The sequence below is a fragment of the Cyprinus carpio genome, chromosome A20, assembly GCF_018340385.1.
Source record: "Cyprinus carpio isolate SPL01 chromosome A20, ASM1834038v1, whole genome shotgun sequence".
NCBI classification, from domain to species: domain Eukaryota; kingdom Metazoa; phylum Chordata; class Actinopteri; order Cypriniformes; family Cyprinidae; genus Cyprinus; species Cyprinus carpio.
In genome coordinates, this window is record NC_056591.1 from 18,339,509 (window position 1) to 18,360,511 (window position 21,003).

The 21,003-nt window shown below is 37.4% G+C and overlaps 1 protein-coding gene across 1 annotated transcript in view; it reads right to left on the reverse strand.

Moving 5' to 3' along the window:
• The window catches only part of LOC109047598 (hemicentin-1-like), an 89,379-nt gene that overhangs the window by 53,417 nt on the left and 14,959 nt on the right, over positions 1-21,003 (reverse strand). The window contains exons 3-11 of the mRNA XM_042777949.1: positions 17,739-17,897; positions 11,866-11,988; positions 10,433-10,604; positions 10,221-10,327; positions 6,530-6,650; positions 5,690-5,953; positions 5,429-5,573; positions 4,291-4,412; positions 1,966-2,235 (exon numbers count right to left, since the gene is read on the reverse strand). Of these exons, the coding sequence (XP_042633883.1) occupies positions 1,966-2,235; positions 4,291-4,412; positions 5,429-5,573; positions 5,690-5,953; positions 6,530-6,650; positions 10,221-10,327; positions 10,433-10,604; positions 11,866-11,988; positions 17,739-17,897 (1,483 nt within the window). The remainder of the gene's footprint in view (positions 1-1,965; positions 2,236-4,290; positions 4,413-5,428; positions 5,574-5,689; positions 5,954-6,529; positions 6,651-10,220; positions 10,328-10,432; positions 10,605-11,865; positions 11,989-17,738; positions 17,898-21,003) is intronic.

Genomic DNA, 21,003 nt, shown 5'->3' on the forward strand with positions numbered 1-21,003 from the left:
CTAGATATTCCTTGGTTCTCTGGACCTTCTGAACACAGAGATGTACATCTGACAGGGACTGAGGCTGTAAACAGTGTGTGCGGACAGTGCAGGTCAAAGTAATGTTGAATAAAGGATTAGGGCAGATGACTCTGTGGACTGGACAGGCATCACTGTGTCAGCAGTCCCACTTCAAAGGACCCATAATGACTAGGACAGCACAGGAATCACAGCAGGTGGTGATTACACACACAACACACAGACACACAGACACACACATGCATGCACTTTGTCAGTACAACAGTGACAACTGTTTAAAAAGCCAAAGACTGACACAAAAAAAAATCAAAGTGACTTAGTGTAGCAGCGGGACAAAAATAGAGGGTAAAGGAAAAGGAAGCAGATATTGATAGAGAAGGAATGAGACAGAGAAAAACAGAGAGAGATTATCAGAAACTGTCTATATATTTTCAATATATAATATAACATACAAAATTATAAAAATGCCTTAATTATTTCTACATTATTTAAATATTAATTCTTAGTTTTCGTAATTTTAGTAATTTTTTATTTAACATTTTATTTAATTGTTTATTATTTTTATTATTAGTTTATTTATAAAATGTCGTGTATATGCATGTTAATGTGTATGCACTGTAATAAAGGCTTTGTTTGGCAAAGCATTTTTTACAGTGTCTATAAAGCTACTTTACAGAATCTCGAAAGAAGACACAGACGCAACAAAATAAACCTAAAGAGAGACAGAAATGAGACAGGGCAGAAACAGAGAGAATTAAAATGGGATGCAGGGAAAACCCATTTCTCAGGTCTTGGGAAAGAATGATCTAAGAGACACATCACTCAACAATGAGGTAAAATTATACAGTTAATGTCACTCCCGCTCTCCTGCTAAAAAAACTCAAGCCCGACCCTGCTGGGGCCCTCAGGGGCTTGACACATTTCATCATCATCAAGGACAATCTCAAGTCAAATCTACGCATCAATATTACCTCCAAACTTTTTGAATCAAATCACTAATTTTCCAAATCAAACCAGCTTTTTCTAATACATTACCACAGAGCATGACTAATAAAAAATTGCCTCAGTATGAGAAACAGCAGACTAGTCTTGATTCTGTAAGCGATATGCAACACAAAAGGTCAGTGCAGACAAATACTTCATGACTTCTTAGAAGCTCAGCTCAGTGTGTGGATGATCCATTATACCTCCGTTCTGTTCTGTTCTGTTCTGTTACAAAGGCCATTTCTCTTCTCATTTGTGATCTCATTTGTCATTTTTCTTTTGCACAAAAATGGCTGTTTTCCCCAATGAGAGAAAGCAAAGTGATTTGCCCGGGTTGTGCACTGTCGGAGGAAGTCTTCTTAGTTCAGTTTAAGAGAGGGGTTAAGAGCCTATTTCAGTGGAAACTGCAGGATCACAAACAGTAAGCAAGACCAGCATAAATCACTTTCACAAATGCTATAAAATATTACAGTGAAATAGTACAGCAAGGCTGCAGTGAAAACAGATCTTACGCTAGAGAGATGGAAGAGTGAGCTGCCAAGAGCCCTGTGCCATGGCTTTTTCTATGCATGTATTACAAGCTCTTAGCAGTTTAAACACACCTAGTGGACAAGGAATGTGACTGTTTAATAAAAAGAATATTCACCTTTGGGTCAATAATAACAACTAGAATTATTAAAATTAGTAAAATTCTAATGAGTTAAATAAAATGTTCATTATGATTATAGTCACAATATTACACTGGCAGTATGAATGCACAAGAAATAAGCTGTTCTACTTATGCTTAGCAAACCTTTCATTGCCTAATTAATATTCATTAGCCAAACTGGTAAGGTATATAATATGCCCTCCCTTTTTCATTCCCATACACTTATGCCCTTAAATGTGATAAAACTGTTGCAATAAGTGGATTCTGTATTATTGCTTTATCAACACCACTAAAAATCACACAGATACACTTACCTTGCACACTGAGGTACACACGAGAAGCAGAGATTCCACCCTCATTGGCTGCGATGCAGGTGTACCAACCGACATCCTCAGGAGTGACTCGCTGGATTTCCAAGGATAGGTTGGCGGTGACACGCATCCGATGGTCCAATGTGGGATCCACTTCCCCTCGTTGCCATGTCAGGTTAAAGCGCACCGTGCTGGCGACTAGACACGTCAGAATGACATTTGCACCGGGAGACGCAGTCGCATTTGAGGGCACCATGATAGCTGGAGGAGGTTCTGCACAAATACACATGAATGTGTGATGAAAAACCTGTTTATCCCAGAGCAACTGAATTCAACAGTCTAATTTGTAACACTTCACCTTCATTAATTGTTTTTGTCTGTGAGTTCTCATAGGGTCTTTGGATGTCTGTGAACTCTACAGATCTGAGAGTCTGTGCAATGAGTCTAAAATGCGAAGGGAAATGGGGAGGGTGTTGACAGATGTGTGGATTAGGCCATAGGTGTGGAATTTATACAGGAAGACATATAAATTTAATAAGGGAGGTTTTTCCTGTCACTCCTGCTAATCATGTCACTGGCCTAGCGACAACACAGTTTGGGAAACAGCTCAGAAAATGGGACAGGGATAAACCTTTGGTCAACAATGAACCTATACGTGAAACATAAGTCCTAGGTGATCATTCCAGGTGAATGGGATCTTAATCCCAGACTCTAAAGTAACCCTGGGTGTTTTTAAGGCAGTATCTCACCATAAGGCAGGAAGACAGGAATTGAGGCTATTTGTCCAAGAAGTTTGTGTAAGCAGGGTCTAGGACAGTGTGGTGTCTGGTTTCCAAACCCACACTGCCATGAGGATACAGTCCTGTTTATTTTTGCAGCCCTTGTGCAACATAAAAAACCAAACATTGAAATATTTCTCTCTTATTGAAATCTTAGGTAATACAAATTCGGATCTGTCTTCCAAGTACAAAATCTCATATCAAAATCTAATTGCAGTGACATGATGATATAAGCTGTGTCTCAAAATTGCAGCCTACCTAGACAGTGCGTAAATGTTTGGCATGAAATTTCAGTCAAATTTTGCTGTGGGATTTGTCTGTTTAGATCTATGCGGAAAAAAAAAAAACAATAAAACAAATGGCAAACAGACTGAATGAAAATGCAAATTCACTCTCTAATAGTAGGTGGCACTTAAGGAAAAGCAGAAATACCCCATTAACCCTGGTACACAAAGCTCTGAGCAAGCTTCTGTTTCTGATGCCTGCTTGTCACAAAGAATATAGGAAGTCAAACAGTATTTACATGCTTTCAAACAGACATTTAAATTTCTGTATTCGCTATGGTGTTTATCAAACAACACCAAATACAAGACTAGTTTACTGTCGCTTAGCAAAATAGACTGTTGGCAAGTGCCACCAAGTTGTAGTTATGCAGGAGCAGCAGCTCTGGGTATATGACCAAGAATGTTGTTATTGGTTGGCCAGTTTTCTTTGCAGTGTGATGGAAAAGAAATTAGATTTTTTCTACATTTAAAAAAAAAATCGCTGCATTAACACCTTGCAAATGTTTCTGCTTGTCTGAACATATTAAAATATGTAGCGCACTAAATAATCACCTTGGTGTGAGCAGACCTTAACAGTCACATTTGCCATGATGCCCAAAAATAATATGTAGCGCACTAAATAATCACCTTGGTGTGAGCAGACCTTAACAGTCACATTTGCCATGATCTTCAGGTGTAATTTTAGTTTTGTAGTTTGAATTTTTTTTTTTGTGTGTATTAATCTTCTACTGCTGTAATTATTCATTTCCTGAACTTATACTCAGCTCACATATTATTTTTTTCATGGCAACACATGTAGTTTTCTCAGAGCATGATTAAAGCTTAAAATCTATAAGGCCATTTCAGCTGAACTTAAGTGTTTTCCACTTTGGGTGAGTAGAGGCATTTTTTTTTTACAATGTGTATCAGAGCCGATCTTCTGGGATGCTGCTAATTAAAATGTACTCACAAAATGTTTAAGCTGAAATATGACAGACATTTTGGAATGTCAGTTGTGGACATCTCAAACATTTTTTTTTACAGTGTATTAATCTTCTACTGCTGTAATTTAAATAAATAAGGTTAAAATGCCTGACCATTCAGTCATGCACAGGCAGCATGCTTCAGTGCTCTTCTAATGGTGGGCATCTCTCTGAGTCTTCGCAAACTTTGAATAACAAAACTCATTCATGTCAACTTCGTTATAGTGTATCTTACCATGTCTGCTAATGTTACTGATAATAACAGGCTATAATGTAGTAGAAAATGAAAGGTGACATTCTAACCAGAAACATCAAGGAAGGTTCGAGCCCGTCCTGTTCCGGCACTGCTGATGGCGATGCACTCATAAAAGCCCTCATCTTTCAGGGATACCTGAGGGATTCCCCATGATGCATTAGCAGACTCCCTAAAAAGACAATAAAAACGTAAAGCCATATAAAATAAATCCTTTCCCAAATAAAAACAAAAAATTTTAAAGAAAGATTGCAAAGATTTACAGTGGGGAAAATATTTATTGGATCCCCTGCTGATTTTGTAAGTTTGCCCACTTACAAAGAAATGAAGGGTCTGTAATTTTTATGGTAGGTTTATTTTAACGGATAGAGACAGAATATCAACCCAAACCCAAATCCAGAAAAGACACATTATATAAAGGTTAGAAATTTATTTGCATTTCAGTGAGTAAAATAAGTATTTGGATGGGTCTTCCAGCATGACAATGACCCGAAACATACTGCCAAGGCAACAAAGAAGTGGCTCAAGAAGAAGCACATTAAGGTCATGGAGTCTCCAGACCTCAATCCTATTGAAAATCTGTGGAGGGAGCTGAAACTTCAAGATGCCAAATGACATCCAAGAAACCTTAAGGATTTAGAGAGGATCTGTAAAGAGGAGTGGACCAAAATCCCTCCTGAGATGTGTGCAAACCTGGTGACCCCTGTGCTTGCCAATAAGGGTTTCTGCACTTGGTGTCTTGGATGGTATTCTGTCTCTAGACATCAAAATAAACCTACCATATAATGACAGACTTTTCCTATCTTTGTAAGTGGGCAAACTTACAAAATCAACAGGGGGTCAAATAAATATTTTCCCCACTGTAAATGATTAGGTTATCAGCATTGGGCCATTGAGCACAGGATTAAAAGAGCCTGCTTAGTGACCTAGTAACTAAGTATTCATAACAGATCCACTAAATTGAGCTTTGCCATTACAAGGATACATTGTCTTAAAATGCATTAAAACAAAATTTGTTATTTCACAATATTACTATTTTTACTGTTTTTATTTGTTTTATTTTAATTTTTTCAAATGCAGTCTTGGTGAGCATAAGAAAAAAAGAAAATAATTTTTTTTTACAGACCCCAGTCTTTGGAATGATATTGTAGGTCACACTGCACAACATGTCAACTACATTAGCACTACCCGAAGAGTTGGTCCACACCCAGGGGTAGTCCCTCCCTGGTGAAACGCACGGTATAGGGGATCAGGCTATCCACAAAGCACATAACACTCCCCTTCTGCAGGTAGTAACCAGGGGTATGAGTGGGCATGCTTACTTTGGGTGCTTCTAAAAAAATAAGAAAAAAAACACACTAGTAACATATAGTAAAATACAAAGAAAAAACATTTATATGATACTTGGATTGACTATGCTGTGGTTTTATCTATCTACACTAATCTGACCTGCCACAATGCTGAAGTAGGAGACACTGGACACTCTTTGGAAGACAAAGCCATCATGGTCATAGCCAGTGACTCGCAGGAAGAAGGCCTCTTTGGGCGGAATAAACTCAGTGATGTTCCAAATGCCATAAGGGCGTCGGTCAGGAAAGTAGCGGATGGGCAGCGTCTTCATTACATCACCAGTGATGCTCAAGAGTTCCAGACGATCAGCACGAGCAGGAGGGGAGAGTCCAGTGGTATTCAGCAGGATAAATGTGGGGATTCCTGTGTGTGTGTGTGTGTGTGTGTGTGTGTGTGTGTGTGTGTGTGTGTGTTTGTGGGAAAGAGAATGGAGGTTAGAAATTTTAACCAAAACATGTTTAAAATGCTCAAGTACACAGCCACTATGTTGACCTCATAAATTTGACAGTGTGTGTGGTCCAGACAGAAACACAAGTTGGGGGTGAGTAAGATTTCTTTTTTTTTTCAGCAAGGACACATAAGGTTTTTAAGAAGGACACAGAATTTATTTATTTTTTTAATAAATGCTGTTCTTTTGAATTTTATATTAATCAAAGAATCCTGAAAAAATGTATCACAGTTTCCACAAAAATATTAAGCAGCACAACTGGTTTCAACATTGACAATAACAATAAATGTTTCTTGAAAACTAAATCAGCATATCAGAATGATTTCTGAAGGATCATGTGACACTAAAGACTGGAGTAAAGGCTACCGAAAAGTCAGTTTTGCCATTACAGGAAAATTATTTTAAATTGTAATAATATTTCACAATATTAATCCTGTTTAAACTGAATTTTGTGCCTTCTATGACTTCAAACTCCTTGAATACTAACTCACCTTGGACTGGCCGACTGGATGTCATTTTAAAGTCCAATGTTTGCCTTTGGGAAAATCCTGCTCGGAAATCGATGGTGCTGAGGCCTGATATACGGACTGAATGCCTTCCCTCACTGGACGTCTGAGGTTAAATTGAAAACAACACAAAAATGTAAACAAATAGAAAGTTATTTGTATTTGTTAAGATAACAGCATTCAATTGTAATGACACAGCTTGTTTTTCACAGCATGTTGCACGGAAGAAGCACAACAAAACTAATTTATGATGACAGTCGGCTCAAGATCCATAGATACAGCACACTTGAAATTCTCGAACATTAAGAATGAATCGCTTTGTTTCTTCGCTTTTGGCAGATGGAACAGTCGAAGTCATTTAAACATGATCCCTGCTGTTTTGCACTGCCCTTTATGACTGTTTTGGTGCTGAGGGTCTGGTGTATGCTTGATGTTGTCTGCAGCTCAGTGCTTAAGGTTCAAACCATGACAACCCATCCTCTGCTTGCATTCTTTTTAAATTACAACCATCCTAAAGAATTACCATGGGCCTTGAAGCACTGCATGATATGATGCCAAGAATGATGAGAAGATCCTGAAGGATTCCTCTGAGAGATGTTGAGGAGAGAGCAGGAAAGACAAGGGATATGGGCATAAAGGGGCATTTTTTAAGAGATTCAATAATTTACAAATCTCATAAACTTATATTTTATTCACAATAGAATATAGATAACATATCAAATGTTGAAAGTGAGACATTTTGAAATGTCATGCCAAATATTGGCTCATTTTGGATTTCATGAGAGCTACACATTCCAAAAAAGTTGGGACAGGTAGCAATAAGAGGCCGGAAAAGATAAATGTACATATAAGGAACAGCTGGAGGACCGATTTGGAACTTATTAGGTTGGCAATTGGCAACATGATTGTATATAAAAAGAGCCTCTCAGAGTGGCAGTGTCTCTCAGAAGTAAAGATGGGCAGAGGATCACCAATTCCCCCAATGCTGCGGCTAAAAATAGTGAAGCAATATCAGAAAGGAGTTTCTCAGAGAAAAATTGGAAAGAGTTTGAAGTTATCATCATCTACAGTGCATAATATCATCCAAAGATTAAGAGAATCTGGAACAATCTCTGTGCGTAAGGGTCAAGGCCGGAAAACCATACTGGATGCCCATAATCTTCGGGCCTTAGACAGCACTGCATCACATACAGGATGCTACCGTAATGAAAATCACAACATGGGCTCAGGAATACTTCCAGAAAACATTGTCGGTGAACACAATCCACTGTGCCATTCGCCGTTGCCGGCTAAAACTCTATAGGTCAAAAAAGAAGCCATATCTAAACATGATCCAGAAGCGCAGGCGTTTTCTCTGGGCCAAGGCTCATTTAAAATGGACTGTGGCAAAGTGGAAAACTGTTCTGTGGTCTGGCGAATCAAAATTTGAAGTTCTTTTTGAAAACTGGGACGCCATGTCATCCGGACTAAAGAGGACAAGGATAACCCAAGTTGTTACCAGCGCTCAGTTCAGAAGCCTGCATCTCTGATTGTATGGGGTTGCATGAGTGCGTGTGGCATGGGCAGCTTACACATCTGGAAAGGCACCATCAATGCTGAAAGGTATATCCAAGTTCTAGCACAACATATGCTCCCATCCAGACGTCTTCTCTTTCAGAGAAGACTTTGCATTTTCCAACATGACAATGCCAGACCACATACTGCATCAATTACAACATCATGGCTGTGTAGAAGAAGGATCCGGGTACTGAAATGGTCAGCCTGCAGTCCAGATCTTTCACCCATAGAAAACCATTTGGCGCATCATAAAGAGGAAGATGCGACAAAGAAGACCTAAGACAGTTGAGCAAGTAGAAGCCTGTATTAGACAAGAATGGGACAACATTCCTATTCCTAAACTTGAGCAGCTTGTCTCCTCAGTCCCCAGACATTTGCAGGCTGTTATAAAAAGAAGAGGGGATGCCACACAGTGGTAAACATGGCCTTGTACCAACTTTTTTGAGATGCGTTGATGCCATGAAATTTAAAATCAACTTATTTTTCCCTTAAAATTATACATTTTCTCAGCTTAAACATTTGATATGTCATCTATGTTATATTCTGAATAAAATATTGAAATTTGAAACTTCCACATCATTGCATTCTGTTTTTATTCACAATTTGTACAGTGTCCCAACTTTTTTGGAATTGGGTTTGTACATAATTGGAGAAGATACGGACAATGGAGCGTTAGGGGATTAAGGAACTTTTGCCATTGTTTTCTATGCTCTGTACAGTACATGCAACAAAAAAAATTACATAGCCAAAGTATATAAAAACTTCAAACTCAGATGACAAGTGTAACCTACTCTGAACATAGCAATGCATTACTATCAGATTACTTTTTGAGGTAATGATTTCAATATTTCTTATATATCTTTAACTTTTTGTAACTTTTAGTTACTGTTCATATAAAAATATTCTTTTTATGTTTCATATCCAACAATGAGATGCCTGCACTCCCTTGTAGCTTCAAAGTTTTATAACAGATATACACTATAGTTTGGGATATCATTTTTTTTAAAGAAATTACTTTTATTCATCAAGGAGGCATTAATTGTGTCTAGAGTGACAATAAAGACCTGTATAATGTTACATCAAATTCTATTTCAAATAATTAAGCAACACAACTGTTTTCAACACTGATTAAAAATGTTTCCTGAGCAGTGAATCAGCTCATTAGAATATTTCTGTAGAGAAGAACTAGAGTAATGGCTGCTAATAATTTAGCTTTGCCATCACAGGAATACATGACATTTTAAAATAAAAAAATAAAAAAATTGTAATAATAGTCCACAATATTACAGTTTTTACTGTATTTTTAATTAAATAAATGCAGCCTTGGTGAGTGTAAAAAAACATAGACATAAAAAAATGTTCAAAAACATAAAAAAATGTTACAACCCCCAAACTTTTGAATGTAAATATTACAAAATTGTAACACTCCATTCTATCTGAGCATAGTTAAAATAATGTCATGGGACAGATTATTTTTTTTATCAATAAGCTTTTCAGATTTTAATAAAAGCAACAATGCCATGCACACATACTAAGATTCACATGACTAGTGAAGGGAGGGAGGAGAAGAGTTTGGGCGAAAGAAGAAAAAAAACTGACAGATATAGGGTGGATTCTGCATGCATCATGCCAGACGACGATCTCACCCCTCTCTTCAGTCCAAAAGTAACATGACATGTTGTCTCTTTATATTCCTCTGCACATAAATCATCAAACTCTCCAAACTCAAAGAAGAGCCATACAGCAGTTTGAGCAGCACATGAGCAACAGGGCACACAAATCAATCAGGCAAAAATTTTATCCTATCCTTTCACTGGTCCACTGGGACTGTGTGTACCCTGAAGCAACCCTCCACACAGCGGGGTAATCAAAGACCTAAACCTCAGATTCCATGACATGAGTGGAGCAACAACATAAATGACTTCACCACACAACCTTGGACTTGAGTACCTATCCATCACTCTGCGATATGTCCTTATTCTGAGGAGATAAAACAGACTAAAAGCAATAACTTAACCTTTCTGGAAAACCATCAGTTACAGTTAAATCATCTACACTGACACAAAAGCCCTGTGAAATGTGTATGTGCATCTTCATGTACAATAAACTAGTTCATCACCTTTATGGTCCACATTCCTGGCGCTGGGTCTTTGAGGTTGAGGACTTTGGCAGAGTTAGGGATGTGAAGAAGCTCAGACAGACCATCCTTAATCCCGATAAGTTTTCCTAGAAGCACAAGAAGTAAATGCTTCAGTTCTTCATCAGTCTACACTATGTGTTGGTTCTGGGATACTGTAATCAGATTACAGAGGACAAAGACATTCTCCTTACCCTGAGAATTTCGGATCTCAATATTTGGTGCAGGGCCACTTAAAGCAACAGTCACTTCCTTCAGGCTAGGGTCAAAGGGGATCTGCCAGGTGTTTGTGAGCCCATTTTGATGATCAGTTGAGAGCAAGTGAACCTTAGAGGACTGCACTGCCTCCTCTACCCATTTCAACACCTGCAATGAAAAGATAAAAAAAAGAGTAGAGTCCATCAAAATAACTGCTGGATATATAATGCTGTTTTTGATTATTTGGTAGGGTCACACAGAAAACGGAACATAGAACACCGAACATAGAAACAATGGGAGGTCTGAACACCGGGCGCTAGTCAAAGAAGCACGGAAAAGGTACAGGGGTGACGGGGTAGCTTCAGTAGAACAACAGTGAACTGCAGTCAGATGAGATGTGGTCAGGCCATTTGTCAGTAAAAAAATTATTTTCCTGTCCTGTCAGCCGTTATACTGTGCTTGTAGCACATGCGCTTTAATTGCATGCACAAATACAGTGGCGGAGCTTTATATCTTTTCATATTAAAGCACAAAAGAAACTATGAGCACACAAAGTCATAGTTATATCTAGTGGTCGGCCAAGGCCGTTATATCGATAAGTTTTTCTGCTTGGTCGATGTGTTCGGGACTTTTATTTTGATGGCACTGAGAAAGGCTTGAGGTTGGACATTTGAGATAGAGTTGTCCCTCTTGTTCGCTGTCGTCGTTAACAGTTCTGTCTAATACAGATATAAGTCTGTCTAATAATCAGATAGAACGGTTAAACAAAGGAATTAATGTAGAAAGGCAAACATTATAATAGTTTCTCGTTTGCCGTTAGCATTAAGCAAATACGCATTTATATACGCAACTCGTCAGCACATTATTAGAGACTTTAAGACCTGAAGTAGGTCAGAAAAGGTAAAGAGTTGTGAGAAAATACAATGTGTGTCAGATCCACGTCATGTTCAGCAGCTTGTAGCTTGATCCATCTTTATTTAATTTAGAATTTAGTGTTTGGACAGCTTGACCGCATATGAAGATTGATAGGAATTTCTTAGAACATTGAAAAAGAGCAAACTCTTCTAAATCCTAGGTTTTCAGAGATCTATAAAACAGAATCCTGGACTTATTTAGCGCATTTGACTTGTTTAGATGAAGTAAAGCCTTTACCCTAGAGCATACTGCATCACTGCACCTCAAGAATCTCCATCGTCTTTTCTAATCTTTCAATTAATTTGTTCACTCTGTCATCATACAGTACATGGGGTGATGTAGTCAGGTGGATTAAAATCTGGGCTGGTAACCAAGTTAGGATATGACGAGATTTCATTATTATTCCTTGGACATACAGTATACAACAGCATCGTGTTACTGTCTAAAACATCAAAAGAAAGAGCAAATTAATATTCTTTGGTTACGTCAAAATAATAGCCCCCAGTAGTCTTACCTCATTGACTTGTTTCTTGTCCAGATGGAAGACCTGTCCTGAGCTGGTTGAGGCGATCTCCTCATACACCTTATAGCCAATATGCGATCGGTCATTACAGTCACCAGTCAACACAAAAACCACCTGCCCACGCACATAAAATCTGATCATTAGTGGTATTCTGTACACGATTCTAAATCTCCAGATGAATTCACATCACATTAAATGAATTAATTTAGCAGATGTTTTTATCCAAAGTGACTTACAAATAAAGAACAAAGTGCTGCAATATAAAAATGTTCAGCTAGCACTGTATGCAAGGCATCATTTACAGAGCAAACATGGTGGAACTTTTATTAATGCTACTAAATTGTAGCTGGAAATAGAGTGAATGATTTGATTACCTGTGACTGCTTCTGCTGAATGAGCTGAAGAACGTCGTGGGTCAACTTGTAGTCTTTTGATCTGGCATCTGTAAAGACGTAAATGTAGGACCCTGGTAGGGAGATTTCAAGGGCAATTTTGATGGCTCCAATACTCATCTCTGGACAATCTCCCCCTCCCTGGAAGAAAAAAAAAACATTATTTGTCATTAAATCAATGTTCATTAAGTGGAAAACAGACAGACAGCTGGCTATTGTTTTATTTCTTTTCTCTAATGCTAGGAGACGCAATGCTTGATTTTAGTATACACTACCGTTCAAAAGTTTAGGGAAGGTAAACTATTTTAATGCTTTTGAAAGATGTTTCTAATGCTCATTAAGGCTATTACAATTTAGAACAACTGTTTATCCTTAATATATTTTAAAACATTATTTATTACTGTGACAGCAAAGCTGAATTTTCAGCAGCCATTACTCCAGTCTTCATGTGTCACATGAGCTTTCAGATATGTTCAAATATGCTGATTTGTGTGCTCAAGTAACATTTCTTTATTATGAAATATCACGTGTTTTTAAGATGATTGGATTAACATAGCCAAATATTGGCTCATTTGATAGAGCTACACAAAAAAAAATTTTTTTGGTACAATAAGAGGCCTGGAAAAGATAAATTGGTCATAGAACAGCTGGGAGGACCCGATTTTGCAACTATTATTGTCATTGGCACATGATTGTGATATAAAAAACCTCTCAGATGGCAGTGTCCTCTCAGAAGTAAGGATGGGCAGAGGATCATTTATCGATAAAGGAGGTTTCTCAGAGAAAAATTGCAAAGAGAGTTTGACGATTATCATCATCTACAGTGCTAATCTCATCCAAAGATTCATCTGGAACAATCTCTGTGCGTAAGGGGTCCAGGCCAAAACCATACTGGATGCCCATAATCTTCGGCCTTAGACAGCACTGCATATCACATACAGGATGCTACACATACTGGAAATCACAACATGGGGCTTCATGAACTTTCCAGAAAACATGGGTTGAACACAATACCGTGCCAGCCGTTACCCGCCTAAAACTCTATAGGGAAGCCCATATCTTGATAGCGTTTTCCTCTTTCATTTAAAATACTGTGGCAAAGTGGACAAACTGTTCGGTTGGTCTGGCGAATCAAAATTTGAAGAAAAAATGCCTTTCCATCCACGAAGGACAAGGACAACCCAAGTTGTTACCAGCGCTCAGACATTATGCTGATATGGTGGGTTGCATAGTGCGTTCATGGGCAGCTTAACATCGGGAAAGGCACCATCAATGCTGAAAGGTATATCCAAGTTCTAGCACACATATGCTCCCATCCAGACGTCTTCTCTATTCAGAGAAGACGTTTGCATTTTCCAACAGGACAATGCCAAGAACCACATACTGCATCAATTACAACATCATGGCTGCGTAGAAAGGATCCGGGTACTGAAATGGCCAGCCTGCAGTCCAGATATTTTACCCATAGAAACATTCGGCGCATCATAAAGAGGAAGATCGACAAAGAAGACTTAAGACAGTTGAGCAACTAGAAGCCTGTATTAGGACAAGAATGGGACAACATTCCTATTCCTAACTTGAGCAGCTTGTTCTCCTCAGTCCCCAGCAGTTTCCAGGCTGTTATAAAAAGAAAGGGGATGTCCACACAGTGGTAAACATGGCCTTGTAACCAACTTTTTTGAGATGTGTTGATGCCATGAAATTTTAAGATCAACTTATTTCTTTTCCCTTAAAATATACATTTTTCTTAGTTACAAAACACAATGTCATCTATGTTTGTATTCTGATAAAATATTGAATTTGAAAATTGCCACATCATTGCATTCTGTTTTTTATTCACAATTTGTACAGTGTCCCTACTTTTTTTGGAATTGGGTTTGTACATAATTGGAGAAGATACGGACAATGGAGCGTTAGGGGATTAAGGAACTTTTGCCATTGTTTTCTATGCTCTGTACAGTACATGCAACAAAAAAAAATTTACATAGCCAAAGTATAAAAAACTTCAAACTCAGATGACAAGTGTAACCTACTCTGAACATAGCAATGCATTAATCAGATTGACTTTTTGAGGTAATGATTTCAAATATTTCTTATATATCTTTAACTTTTACTTCTTAACTTTTAGTTACTGTTCATATAAAAATATTCTTTTTCTGTGTGTTTCATATCCCAACAATGAGATGCCTGCACCTCCCTTTGTAGCTTCAAATTTTTATAACAGATATACACTATAGTTTGGGATATCATTTTTTTTAAAGAAATTACTTTTTATTCACCAAGGAGGCATTAATTGTGTCTAGAGTTACAATAAAGACCTTATAATGTTACATCAATTCTATTTCAAATAATTAAGTCAACAACAACTGTTTTCTACACTGATTTGAGCAGCATTGAAATCAGCTCATTAGGAATTTTCTGTAGAGAAAACTAGAGTAATGTGCTGCTAATAATTAGCTTTGCCATCACAAAGAATACATGACATTTTAAAATAAAAAAAGTAAAAAATTATAATAGTCCACACAACATTACAGTTTTTTACTGTATTTTTAATTACAATAAATGCAGCCTTGGGTGAGTGTGTAAAAAAAACATAGGACATAAAAAAATGTTCACCAAAACATAAAAAAATGTTACAACAACCCCAAACTTTTGAAAATGTAAATAATACAAAAATTGTAACACTCCTTCATATCCATTCTATCTGAAGCATAGTTAAAATCATGTCATGGGACAGACTTTTTTTTATCAATAAGCTATTTCAGATTTTAACAAAAGCAACAATGCCCATGCACACATACTAAGATTCACATTACTATTGAAGGGAGGGAGGAGAAGAGTTTTTGGGCCGAGAAAGAAGAAAAAAAACTGACAGATATAGGGTGGATTCTGCATGCATCATGCCAGACGACGATCTCATCTTCAGTCCAAATGTAACATGACATGTTGTCTCTTTATATTTCCTCTGCACATAAATCATCAAACTCTCCAAACTCAAAGAGAGCCATACAGCAGTTTGAGCAGCACATGAGCTACAGGGCACACAAATCAATCAGGCAAAAATTTTATCCTATCCTTTCACAACTGGTCCACTGGGACTGGTATGTAATACCCTGAAGCAACCCTCCACACAGCGGGGTAATCAAAGACCTAAACCTCAGATTTCCATGACATGAAAGTGGAGCAACAACATAAATGACTTCACCACACACCTTGAAACCTTGCCTTGAGAACCTATCCATCACTCTGCGATCTGGCCTTATTCTGAAGAGATAAAACAGACTTAAAGAAATAACTTAACCTTTCTGGAAAACCATCAGTTACAGTTAATCATCTACACTGACACAAAAGCCCTGTGAAATGTGTATGTGCATCTTCATGTACAATATACTAGTTTATATCACCTTTATGGTCCACATTCCTGGCGCTGGGTCTTTTGAGGTTGAGGACTTTGGCAGAGTTAGGGATGTGAAGAAGCTCAGACAGACCATCCTTAATCCCGATAAGTTTTCCTAGAAGCACAAGAAGTAAATGCTTCAGTTTCTTCATCAGGTTTCTACACTATGTGTTTGTTCTGGGATACTGTAATCAGATTACAGATTGACAAAGACGTGTTCTCCTTACCCCCTGAGAATTTCGGATCTCAATTATTGGTGCAGGGCCACTTAAAGCAACAGTCACTTCCTTCAGGCTAGGGTCAAAGGGAATCTGCCAGGTGTTTTTGTGAGCCCATTTTGATGATCAGTTGAGAGCAAGTGAACCTTAGAGGACTGCACTGCCTCCTCTATACCATTTCAACACACCTGCAATGAAAAGATAAAAAAGAGTAGAGTCCATCAAAATAACTGAATGGATATATAATGCTGTTTTGATTATTTGGTAGGGTCACCACACAGAAAACGGAACATAGAACACCGAACATAGAAACAATGGGAGGTCTGAAAACAACACCCGGGCGCTAGTCAAAGAAGCACGGACAAGGTACAGGGGTTTAGCTTCATAGAACAACAGTGAACTGCAGTCAGAATGAGAGTGGTGGTCACCCATTTGTCAGTAAACAATTATTTTCCTGTCCTGTCAGCCGTTATACTGTGCTTGTAGCACATGCGCTTTAATTGCATGCACAAATACAGTGGCGGAAGCTTTATATCTTTTCATATTAAAGCACAAAAGAAACTATGAGCACACAAAGTCATAGTTATATCTTAGGGTCGGCCAAGGCCGTTATAATTGATAGTTTTTTTCTGCTTGGTCGATGTTGTTCGGGACTATTTTTTATTTTGATGGCAACTGAGAAAAGGCAGCGCCTGAGCAACACAGCTCACATTTGTCCCTCTTGTTCACTGTCGTCGTTAACAGTTTCTCGTCTAATACAGATAAAGTTCTGTCTAATAATCAGATAGAATGGTTAAAACAAAGGAATTAAATGTAGAAAGGCAAACATTATACATAGTTTCTCTCGTTTGGCTGTCGTTAGCATTAAGCAAATACGCATTTATATACGCAACTCGTCAGCACATTATTAGAGACTTTAAGACCTGAAGTAGGTCAGAAAAGGTAAAGAGTTGTGAGAAAATACAATGTGTGTCAGATCCACGTCATGTTCAGCAGCTTGTAGCTTGATCCATCTTTAGATTTAATTTAGAATTTAGTGTTTGGGACAGCTTGACCGCATATGAAGATTGATAGGAATTTCTTAGAACATTGAAAAAGAGCAAACTCTTCTAAATCCTAGGTTTTCAGAGATCTATAAAACAGAATCCTGGACTTATTTAGAATCGTTACCATGCTTAAATGAAGTAAAGCCTTTACCCTAGAGCATACTGCATCACTGCACCTCAAGAATCTCCATCGTCTTTTCTAATCTTTCAATTAATTTGTTCACTCTGTCATCATACAGTACATGGGGTGATGTAGTCAGGTGGATTAAAATCTGGGCTGGTAACCAAGTTAGGATATGACGAGATTTCATTATTATTCCTTGGACATACAGTATACAACAGCATCGTGTTACTGTCTAAAACATAAAGAAAGAGCAAATTAATATTCTTTGGTTACGTCAAAATAATAGCCCCCAGTAGTCTTACCTCATTGACTTGTTTCTTGTCCAGATGGAAGACCTGTCCTGAGCTGGTTGAGGCGATCTCCTCATACACCTTATAGCCAATATGCGATCGGTTCATTACAGTCACCAGTCAACACAAAAACCACCTGCCCACGCACATAAAATCTGATCATTAGTGGTATTCTGTACAAGATTCTAAATCTCCAGATGAATTCACATCACATTAAATTAATTCATTTAGCAGATGTTTTTATCCAAAGTGACTTACAAATAAAGAACAAAGTGCTGCAATATAAAAATGTTCAGCTAGCATTGTATGCAAGGCATCATTTACAGAGCAAACATGGTGGAACTTTTATTAATGCTACTAAATTGTAGCTGGAAATAGAGTGAATGATTTTGATTACCTGTGACTGCTTCTGCTGAATGAGCTGAAGAACGTCGTGGGTCAACTTGTAGTCTTTTGATCTGGCATCTGTAAAGACGTAAATGTAGGACCCTGGTAGGGAGATTTCAAGGGCAATTTTGATGGCTCCAATACTCATCTCTGGACAATCTCCCCCTCCCTGGAAGAAAAAAAAACATTATTTGTCATTAAATCAATGTTCACTTAAGTGGAAAACAGACAGACAGCTGGCTATTGTTTTATTTCTTTTCTCTAATGCTAGGAGACGCAATGCTTGATTTTAGTATACACTACCGTTCAAAAGTTTAGGGAAGGTGAACTATTTGAATGCTTTTGAAAGAAGTTTCTAATGCTCAGTAAGGCTATTACAATTTAGAACAACTGTTTATCCTTAATATATTTTAAAACGTAATTTATTACTGTGACAGCAAAGTTGAATTTTCAGCAGCCATTACTCCAGTCTTCAGTGTCACATGATCTTTCAGATATGTTTAAAATATGCTGATTTTGTGCTCAAGAAACATTTCTTATTATGATTACATATCACTGTTTTTCAGGATTCTTTGATGAATAGAAATTTATATAAATATTTTGTGACGTTATAAATGTCTTTACTGTTACTTTTTCACTGGCACTCTTTACATTCATAAATTTTGGCAGACACGTTGATCCAAAGCAACTTACATTACATTCAAGGTAGGGGTGGGCGATATGACCAAAATCTTATTTTATGGTGTGAGAAAGTTTATTTCACCATATCAACATATATCTTGATATTGCTATTTTTATTTTATTTTTGTAATAAAATAAGAAAAAGAAGCAAATTACAAACACAATTGAACAAATAAATATGAAATAAACTTTTAATTTATTCAGCTACAGTAGGCTAGGTTTATTTAACATGTTGCAAGAAATATTACAGAAATTGAAAAAAGTATATAAATAAAACACTGTATAGTCTTCATTGTATCAATCAAACATGAACTGATTCTTATTAAAGATCCAAAAGTGATTTGGTCAAGTGCAGTGAGTGATTAACATTAATAATGACAGACAGCAGCAGGTAAATTAGACTGCTGTCCCTTTAAGACCAACTGCAATTTCATTGCTTTCAGGGTTTCAGTGCATGTGTTTTGGCTGTGTGTCAGTAAGCGTGAACAGTGGATTGAGTTCTTTTTCACTGCTAATTGCTCTTAATAAGTTTCTTAAACATCATGCACATCCCAATACGCGATCACATGCTGTCTGAGACAGACGCTTTCTGAGTGTGTGCTTCGTATGTGTGTCAGTCAGCGTGAGCACAGCATTGAGACTTTTTTTACTGCTTATTGCACTTTATAACTCTATCAAAAGCAACCCACTCTTTATTTTCTGATTCATGCATGTTACTCTATCACTCAAAGGCATATATAACTTTTAAGCAGTACTGTTATGCAGATATATTTGCATACTATGGAATACACGATAGCAAAATCTCTAACAACACTTTATTCCACGGTAACTACATATCCCATCATATGCCCATCATACAGCCGGTATATAATTTGTCAGTTTATATTTTTGTCATTCCCTGGTGATCGAACCCAAGACCTTGATTTTGTTAGCACCATGCTCAACTGTTTTAAATACAGCACTTCCTCTTACCCCTGGCTTGCTCACTGCCAGGCTATTTTTCTTTGCTTTTCCATTTATCTTCATTTATCTCCTCTTTTCTGTTCAGCTGCTTTGGAATTTTTTTTTTTTAATTGCTACACAAATAAATCAAGATAAATTGAAATAAATATGAGCACAAATATCAATGTTCTGTCAATTGAACATCCAGATTCCTTAAAGGCAGATATTTAACTTAACTGCAAGAAGCTGGAAAAGGGCTGGTCAGTAGATTTGGCCTAATCATGAAAGTAGAAATGTATGGCATGCTGTAAAGCTTGCCATGGGAGTCAGTCATGCCTTCAGCTGATGTTGACCTTGGAATGAAACATGGAGCACAATCTTGGATGCAAGTGGATTACTTCTAAGAGTTCTGTTAGATATGTGCCTTCCTTCAAACCGACATGGATAAAAGTAAACCGTTTTCTAATATTCGTGGACGTTTTTTTATTTTTTGCTTATTGTTTTGTTTGTCTCTTCTGTGTATGTGTGGTATAGGTTATTTTTGTCTCTTCTCACATGGAGGGCAAAGAGTTTTTTGTATTTTATTTTTGGTTGCAGGTGATCTTTGATTCTCTGTTCTTTACACAAACACACAAACAACAGTGGATAGCAAACCAAACATCAAACAGTGGAAAGATTGTAGGACAGTATGAATTTACTCAGAATGTACTATTCTAGTTCATTTACAGTGGCAGGTTGTTCTCTGAACACTGAAAAAGACATTACCAGCAAACAGTGATTTTAATAATTTATCCCTTTCAAGTCAAACACAAACTTACAATGAACTCAATATATCTTGCTCTGCTTGAACTTCTGCCTCAGAGACCAAAAATAAATAAACTATTCTTGTGCCAATTCAGAATTGCACTTAATCAGTGTGTCTGCATTTCCCCTGCTTTGGCCCAAACAGCTGGGACAGATGCTGAGAGGGATGCTGCCTTCACATACCATCAGTGAATGATGTTTTGTTGGATGCTGCCTTCGCACCTCCTAATCAGAAATTCAATGTGAACAGCCTCTTAAGTCATATTTACTAATGGGAAACTGAGTTAATTTTAATACCTAAGTTTCCGAGTTGGGTGGGCCATAATCTTTAAACATGGGGGAAGGGACAGTTTTTTCAGCTGGGACTGATTCTGTTTGTGTTGTTGCTTTTGAAGTGTTTTTTTCCACAACAACTGCATCACTTTTTTGAAGCATAACATGTTATATGTTTTATAAATAGTGAAATAAACATATATTTGAACTAAATTCCAGAAACTTCAGTTGACTATCTAGCATGGTGAATATTATGGCTGTCAACCAATGGGATGCTACATTTATTCTTTCCAACAAAAAAAGCACTTGATTGCTTCATAATCATGACTTCATAAGTGGGAAATAGAAAATATCCGATAGCATATAAAGGCAGCTGGACGCTGGACCCCTACTCTACATGACCTGGATACCCAAAGTGCATTGCTTTCAAATCACAAAGGTGCTCATTCAAATCATCATACTTTCCAGACACACTGTAATACAAGCCAAAGATCCTATCCCATAGGCGCAATACTCCTTTTTTCATAGGAAATATATAACTTTTGAGTTAACAGCAGAGTGACTATTGTTGAACA